This window comes from Periplaneta americana, chromosome 11 (genome assembly GCF_040183065.1).
Source record: "Periplaneta americana isolate PAMFEO1 chromosome 11, P.americana_PAMFEO1_priV1, whole genome shotgun sequence".
Taxonomy (NCBI): domain Eukaryota; kingdom Metazoa; phylum Arthropoda; class Insecta; order Blattodea; family Blattidae; genus Periplaneta; species Periplaneta americana.
In genome coordinates, this window is record NC_091127.1 from 2637501 (window position 1) to 2647241 (window position 9741).

General features: G+C 33.3%; 1 protein-coding gene across 1 annotated transcript in view; it reads left to right on the forward strand.

Annotated features, from left to right (window-relative positions):
• The window catches only part of LOC138708672 (uncharacterized), a 106093-nt gene extending 105956 nt beyond the window's left edge, over positions 1-137 (forward strand). Inside the window, exon 13 of the mRNA XM_069838759.1 lies at positions 1-137. This exon is cut by the window's left edge and continues 83 nt beyond it. Within this exon, the coding sequence (XP_069694860.1) occupies positions 1-84 (84 nt within the window). The 3' untranslated portion in view covers positions 85-137.
• The last annotated feature ends 9604 nt before the right edge of the window (positions 138-9741 follow it).

The window sequence follows — 9741 nt, forward strand, 5'->3', positions numbered from 1 at the left end:
ATGCCGCGTGCTCCTGAGGGATTTCCCAGGTGTGGGGACTTCACGCCTCCGGTGTACAAGACTAGACACTACTGGACTCCATGAACAAACAACTAATCCTACTGTTAAACCTTTGTAAGATATAAATGTATTGTGAACCTGATTTTATTCTTCAAACTTTGTACGAAATAGAATAAAATTAATTTGTTTTTGTAATGAAAATTCACATCACTGTAATACTCCTTCCTGCAAATACTTCTGTAAAATTTGGAAATAGCGGTTATGGTGTGGGCTACAGTTGGACAGTGGAATAAATTCAAGCGCATTTGGCATCTCTACGTTTTGTTCTCTCTTCACATTTTCATGTGGAACTGTTAAGCTAGACGTCTAGGCTTACTGATACGGGCATATCTTTCGAATTCATTTTCTATTCTTCTGTATTACTCATATTCTACATTACAGGTAGCCTAAGTTATTGTGTTTTATTATTATTATTATTATTATTATTATTATTATTATTATTATTATTATTATTATTATTATTATTATTATCCGTAGCACGTATCATAGCCGTTCTCATTATATTCTACCTCAGCTATTCTTATGGTGATGTAGAAGAGAAGGTGTGATGGCCTTAACTTCAGCCTAATAGATAATTAATTCTACTTCTAGTGTTTCTACTGCGTGGAAAACTTTTCCTGTACTGAAGATAAGTTAAGTACACTGATTCAACCGAGGAAACAAAAAATCATCACAAAGCGTCAATTTCTGAGCATAAACTTGATATTCTGAACTTTTAATTTTATTTTATTGGGTTATTTTACGACGCTGTATCAACATCTAGGTTATTTAGCGTCTGAATGATATAAAGGTGATAATGCCGGTGAAATGAGTCCGGGGTCCAGCACCTAAAGTTACCCAGGATTTGCTCGTATTGGGTTGAGGGAAAACCCCGGAAAAAACCTCAACCAGGTAACTTGCCCCTACCGGGATTCGAACCCGGGCCACCTGGTTTCGCGGCCAGACGCGCTGACCGTTACTCCACAGTGTGGACGATTTTCTGAACTTCGGTTACCGTTTTTGAAATCCTAAAAATTCATACTAGTGACATAACCTCCTGAGTCCTGACAGTATAATATATTTTATTATAATTCATACATGATTATGACATAAGATGTATATGCAGAGACCCGAAGTATAGGAGAATATACTTGCATTTGTGTCCTAACTGTAACCTGCAGAATTTTTTCAGCATTTTCCCTCATGTCAGTGACCTTTTAAGTGTAGAATTCTATTGGACTTTAATAGGTACTACGTAATACTACGAAACTATACGCTATTTGTTTTAATTTTTACCTGATTCGTTTCCTTACTCTGTAATTTATTATATAGTATTGTGTCAAATATGTAAAGGATTAAATTCCAATGAAGCCATTTGTAACAAAAACATATTGAAATTTAAAAATAAGAAAAAAAGTCTCACAACTCAGGAAGATAATACACTTAGCAATTATAATTAATATATTTAATGTAAGCAGGCATTATCCACACAACTATGCTTGTCGTCAATAATTAACATATACGTCTTTTGGGTGCCGGTTCACGAAACTAATAACTCTAGCATTTAATTTATAAAAATCTAAGAAATTTATTTCTGATAGACCTATAGAAAATATTTGTGTATATGTATATGTATATATATATATATATATATATATATATATATATATATATATATATATATATAATTTGAACTGGTAATGGAAATTACGGGAAAACTGCTGAACGGATTTTAATGAATTACCCCTCATTTTGAAGCTTAGAAACCGAAGTTTTTCAGAAAAATAGTAACTTTCAGTGAAGCGTTAGTTTTCCTACATAATTTTCATATTTTCCAAAATCCATCTTTCGTCAGTTTTGAGAACTAATTGCATCATTTCAGAATAAAACAAAACACACACTAGCCTACAATAAATAATAGGCTATTACACGAAGGCCATGACCTACAGGATTGCTGACATATTTAGAGCTCAAATTCAATCGGTTATTAAAATCTTCAACACTCGCTAAAAATAATTCACAGGTCTGATTCTGCGATGTGTAATTTTCTGGGTAGATCTGTGTATTGGATATTAAAATCTACAAAATTTGAGATGGTTTGATGACATTATTCCATTAAAAATTAAATATTATTATAATTAATGCCATTATGCGACTATTTTTCATTAATTATACGTATTAATGTTATATTGATGATATGAAAGTGAAACTTTTGGGGTTGTGTGAGTAGATGTAGAGAATATATGAAATTAGATCTTCATTCCTATAATTTACTGAATGGCGGCTATGTAGTGTATAACTACAAAACTTACGTAAGATAATAATATTGTTATTAAAAATGAAATATTTTTATAGTTATTAATCAAGTGGGGTTGGGACTTTTTCACATATTTATTGACGATGTGGTATAGATATTTATATGCGTCATTCTCTTCAGTATTGGCTCGAGAGAGCGCAAAAATTATAGTTGCTAAGGAAAAACCAAAAGGTATTACTTACTGATAAAATAAGAGACCTAGAAAATTTTGTAGTCTCCCGATCATTTCAGTAAGATTTCTTAACAGGATGAAATGATTTTACCCTCTACATTTCAAGCTCCCCATGCAGCAGGTATACCAAGATGCTATGTCTATTGTTCGAAAGCATAGCAAACCTGGCCTTTTTTTAACTTTCGCGTACAATTCACAATGACCTGACTTAGCTATTATTTAGTCCCACATGAAAAACCTACTGATCGTCCTGACATTGTTACTTGCGTTTTCGCGTTGAAACTCAAAACCTGAAGGTGGATAGGTTCCAGAAAAAGTATTTGGCATAAAAAACCATTCAGAGGGAGTATGTTTCATTATTATGGAAGAAAATAACTTTCAAAATGTCTGGTATTCTTCATCTATACTAATAATAAATCTGTAGCCGAAATTGTTCTGGTAATTTTCGATTTTCCAAAAATAATTGGTCGTAACATATATAATTAACCACCCTGAAACAGAAATTTTTGTCTGTCTGTCTGTATGTTTGTTACCTTTTCACGCGATAATGGCTGAACGGATTTCGATGAAAATTGGAATATAAATTAAGTTCGTTGTAACTTAGATTTTAGGCTATATGGCATTCAAAATACATTATTTAAAAGGGGGCTTACAAGGGGGCCTGAATTGAATAAATCGAAATATCTCGCTTATTATTGATTTTTGTGAAAAATGTTACATAATAAAAGTTTCTTTAAAAATAATTTGCGATACGTTTTATTCCTTGAAAAATTTTGATAGGACTGATATTTAATGAGATAAATGAGTTTTAAAATTAAAATAACTGCCATCTAAGGCCGTGTAATGAATTAAAAAACAAATGACTTCGTCTATAAGGGGCCTTGGACAGCAACAATCGAAAGCTATGAAAGTTAGCCTACAGAGAATGTTTCTGTTTCTGTGTTTGTATGAAGTAATATCGGAAGCTAAATTAACCGATTTGTATAATTAATTATTAATTCACCATTGGAAAGTGTAGTTTCTCTAGATGGACATAATGCTATAATGTTATTACAGTAACTTCTGATATGATATAATATAATATAATATAATATAATATAATATAATATAATATAATATAATATAATATAATATAATATAATATAATATAATATAATATAATATAATGAAAACCTATAACAAGTAAAATAAAATATGCATATTAAATCTAAATGATGTCAATGTTCATTAAACTATGGTTGCATGTAATCAAAATTAAGAAACATGTTAAAGGAATTGTTATTGCACCAAATGAGTGCTCTGGACCAAAATGATCGCATTTTAATTATTTGGATGCAATTTAAATTAAGTAACATATTAAACGATTTATCCTTCTATCAAACACGAATATTCCCTGGATCAAACGTCCTATTTTAATTATGTAATTACTTTATATTTATTTCTAACGGGTGCAGCGGAGCGAACGGGTACGGCTAGTTGAAAATAAATCTGAAAAATTTTTATTTGGACGCCTAATTTATATAGTTGGCAGCATTTGCTGCACAAGCCACTAATTAAATATAAATTAACCAATTCAATTTTAATTACCTATTTACTTCATAGTTTACCTCGTATTTCTGTATAGCTATGTTTCCTTTTAAGTCCCAACATACTAATTACCAGAGAGCCACACAAGACCAATCCACATCACACAAAATACAGCAGCCACTCGTTTCAGTGCTGGCGTGTGGTTCGATGTGCGACGCATGCAGATACGAAGAGGATCGATGGATTCTCTAAAAATCGCTGAGAGGCAAACAGACAGTACGAGTTGAGCGTGAGATCTTCTTGGGTGGAGCTGTCGGGGATTTTACGCCCGACGTGGGTTTCATTGGCATTGATTGAAATCTAGGCTAGCGTTCAGCAGACAAACTTTGTTTACCGTTCATCAGCAGTCTCATCGCTTCCTCTGAAGAAGACAGTGACCCAATGACCCACTTGTGTCGATGCAGAATACTAATTCAGTCTCCCTCCTGGTGATTCGTATGGCTTCCATTTCAGCGAGGCATCGAATTTCACTTGATATAACAGTTAAATGTTTATAGACAATCAACTTTGCCGTCCTGAAGGAGAAGCTGTCCATGTTAAGGTGAAGGTATCCCCTTCAGACGCATGGGAGGGACTAAGGTAGAGCTCTAAATTTTCATGATCTCGGCACTAGAATGACGCGGTGTGGTCGGCACCAGGTTTTGGCGCATTTTATTCTCGTGAGAAACTCGTTACTCAATTTGATAGGGGACTGAGTGACCTCTGGGGTATTCTGGAAGTTTTGGCAAAGAGAAAATTCCCGTCACTAACAGGAGTTGAACCCGGAAGCTTTCAATCCACTGTCAGTTGCTACTGGGTTACCATGCCCCAAGAAGTTTTCCTCGTTTTTAATAGTTCACTGTTAAGTAGTTCTAGAACGTCTTTGCAAATGGTACTCGTGGCTACTTCCGTCATTGACTTCTAGCTGAATGTGGTGCCCACAAGTGGCGTGGTAACACGTTAAAGTACGGAGTGTCCAACATGCCCGACTGTCCAACAGACCCTAGTTTACCCTATATTATATTTTATGTTACAAGTATTAGCAAAATAAATAAATAAATAAATAAATAAATAAATAAATAAATGAATAAATAAATGAATGAATGAATGAATAAATGAATAAATAAATGAATAAATGAATAAATAAATAAATAGGTCGAGTCTGAATCCGTACATCTTGAATCCAACTGCCAATTCGAATTTCATAATTCTATTGCAGCATTTATTTGGAGGTAGTCATTTGCGAAATCTTACGTAAGTGTATCACCAAATTTTATATTTTCTGGAAAGTTCTTCAGCTACAACGTGAGGACATGACATGACTGCTGTTGGGGAGATTCACTTCGTTTGTATTACTCTTTTACTTTAACTAGGAGCTGATGGAATCGTGTACAAGCATTCTATCAATGATGGCGAATTGTAAGACTACGCCCAAATATATTACCGCAGGATTTATTTACGAGGCAATCACCAAATCGAAAACAGTAAAAACCATCTACAACGGAACCTTACCGAACCATAATTTATTTCCGTTCTTAGCAGAGTTCGCTTAACACAGGTAGAATATAATTACTACATAATAATTAAAATGCAGAATTCTTGTGCAGGAATGCACTTCAAGCATTTATTGATGGTGCTCGAAATTTTTATACAGAAATTGATTACGAAAATACGAAAAGCCTGAAATCCCATACGGGCAACGGCCTCCTACAGGAGTGTAGGGTGAGCTGAAGGTCTATTACACTTGGGGAGCCGGTCCAAGAGAGCTTACACTATACACTTACAAACTAAACACATAAACAAATTATACCAACTAAACACGAAAAACAATACAGACTAAACACATAAATTATGCAAACTAAACACATAAATTATAATCTGAACACAACTGTCCACAATAAACACACGATAAAAAGAAACAAAAAACAAAAAAACAAAAACAAAAAAACACAAAAAAAAACAAAAAAAGAAAAAAATTACACAAACTGAGCACATACATAGTCTAAACTCACACACAAACTAAATACACAAAAACCTATACAAATTGCACACATAAATTGTACAGCCTAAACACACACACTATCTGAACTAAACGTACAAAAACGATACAATTGAACACAAAAATTATACTAACTAATACATGAACTATACCAACTATACACGGAATCAAACTATCCAAACTAAAACACACAAAACCATACAATTGCACACAAAAATTATACTAACTAAATACATGAACTATACCAACTATACACAGAATCAAACTATCCAAACTAAAACACACAAAACCATACAATTGCACACAAAAATTATACTAACTAAATACATGAACTATACCAACTATACACAGAATCAAACTATCCAAACTAAAACACACAAAACCATACAATTGCACACAAAAATTATACTAACTAAATACATGAACTATACCAACTATACACGGAATCAAACTATCCAAACTAAAACACACAAAACCATACAATTGCACACAAAAATTATACTAACTAAATACATGAACTATACCAACTACACACGGAATCAAACTATCCAAACTAAAACACACAAAACCATACAATTGCACACAAAAATTATACTAACTAAATACATGAACTATACCAACTACACACGGAATCAAACTATCCAAACTAAAACACACAAAACCATACAATTGCACACAAAAATTATACTAACTAAATACATGAACTATACCAACTACACACGGAATCAAACTATCCAAACTAAAACACACAAAACCATACAATTGCACACAAAAATTATACTAACTAAATACATGAACTATACCAACTACACACGGAATCAAACTATCCAAACTAAAACACACAGAACCATACAATTGCACACAAAAATTATACTAACTAAATACATGAACTATACCAACTACACACGGAATCAAACTATCCAAACTAAAACACACAGAACCATACAATTGCACACAAAAATTATACTAACTAAATACATGAACTATACCAACTATGCACGGAATCAAACTATCCAAACTAAAACACGCAAAACCATACAATTGAACACAAAGATTACATATGCTTAAATGCTCAACATACTAATATTGTACTGTACAAATTTAACAAACACTGAGCATTACGAGATTAAAGTAAATTCAAAGAAAATACACGTGTACATAAATCCTCGATGTTTTCGAACGCAATAAAAATAAATTTAAAACCTATTTTGAATTTAGAACACAGTACGCATTAACATGTAAAGAAATTATTTAGGAAGGCAATGAACATGTCCTTCTATTACTTGAACGTTGCCATCTTTCTCAGTCCGCAAAAGATATTCTTCATCTCTTCCCAATTTCTCTTTCCAAACTTGTGACGGGAAGGGGAGGTAAGTTGATTTGCTATAACTAGGTGGCTGATGTTGATGACCTAAAAATCTACTTAAAATGATCATTAAAATGCACTTGAACCGATGGAAAAATTACATGAAATTAAAAGAAAATTACATTTAAATATTATTCACCGCACTCGCACCACAACTTCTTAAAAATTAGTTACTGTGCTCACGGAAGAAACTCTAGGTAACATTTAACATTCTCTGGAAAATTCTCCTAAAATCACTTAGGCGTCTTAAGCACTTCTTCAGGAATGTTATATTTCAGTTTAAAATATATGGATCTGTGTTATACACTTTGTCTTTTTAAGCTCATTTTACTTTCGGATGAAGCACAGTTCCATCTACTTGGGTAGACTACGTTAATACATATTTTTTTCAGAAGAAACTGATTGATGTCAAGGTTAATTTCATAAGCAAATGCCAGAAAAGTATGGAAAGTGGAGGTAGTTCCATTATCACCTTACTAGACATGGTTGAGTCAATTACTGTTAATTTAAGTGTTGATTTCCAATAGCTTACGAGACAAACCGTCTTAGTTAGGTTAACTTATACAGGAACATCATTTTATTTTTATTAATATTTCTAATATTAACCTGGCTATACCTTTGGATCAACGATTAAGAACCGGAAATACCGTTTGCTACCCCCTTCCACGACTGGAGTTCGATGATACTGGCGTAAAGTACAAACAAATCGCTTTACTAGGTAGGAGGAGGGAAGAAAAGTAGTTCATCCATTTATGTAAACTAGGAAATATCGCGATTTTGAGTTTGATAACTTTCATTAGGTTTTTGTTTAATCAAAATACAGTGTGAATGGAATTCTCTACCTCAGAAGATTAGGGGCTGCCAGACAATAACCACTTTCAAGAAAAGGCTAAACGATTTCTTACGGGCGCAGTCAAATTGAAGTTATAATTGTGATCGAGTTTAATAATTTAATTTAATTTAAGTATGACTATCATTACTATTATTATTATTATTATTATTATTATTATTATTATCATTACATAATTATTTATTGGCGTTGTGAAGATAAAATGGCCTTAACTCTGCCAGTTAAAATAAACCATTATTATTATTATTATTATTATTATTATTATTATTATTATTATTATTATTACAGTATTAACAATGAATGTTTTTACTCACGAACTGAGCTATCCATTCGGACATATTCATTATGCAGTGTATATTATACTGTCTACAGCACATTAGCGTACTGTACACTATAGAGAATGAAGTTAAATTGAAAAATAATCATAATATGGATATTTAAACACATTTTTGAAAATGGTGCCCGTTCATTTCGATTCAGGCTTCAGTTCTAATGTGAATATTATCGCACTATATACTATTGTACGTAATTCCAATTACCAGGTTCGTACTTCGTATCAGTAACTCATGTTGAAATAATTCTGTACCTACTGTATAAAAGAGACCTTACTTACTTTAAATTCAATCTTCACTTCTGCCCGATCCGAAAAGATAAAATTACTCAGACATGCTATCTACTGTCCGTCCAAGTGGTTACGTCACAGCGTCGTAGAAAGGGAGGAAATCATGTGACAGTTAATTACTTAACGAGGCCCTTTTATTTAAGTTATTTTAAACAATTGTACGGGTATAATATTACAGAGACGTCCAATTCCTAACAGAAATTAATGTTCTCAGAGAAGAGCTAAGACATCCCAGCCACTAGCTTTACAGAGAGGCGAATAGAAGCAGGTGAGGGAAACCGGGATGCCACGTAGGCAAATGGAAAATGATGCAATATTGAAAGCTCTTTCGTCACTGGAAAACGCGAACATATTTTTGGAACGTACTATTTACTATGACCGTAAGCCTGCTATGACTGTATATGCGGTTTTGGATCTGTGTGGAGGACGGTTGAACTTCTTTAGTAGAAGGGGATGGGAGTGAAGTACATTCAAAAACTCAGGTACAATTAAAATTTAAGTAAAAATAAAATGATGCCCCTGTATATACTGCACTGTGGATTTCCTGACACCCACTCACCGGCTCCATTGGCCTCACCTGCTGCGGACGAACAAGCCGAGCGCGCGGGTCCATTACTGATTGCTCACCCTGTATAATGCAAATGAAATCGGGACAATTGCGCAATCCCACAGAACTCTTACATACAACACCGGAAAAATATCTTCCGAGTAAAGAGAATGAAACTCCAACTAACATATTTCAAATGAAAGGAAAATCGTGTTAAATGACGTGCCAACGGTACAAGATAACGAAATCACAGTATGTTTCTC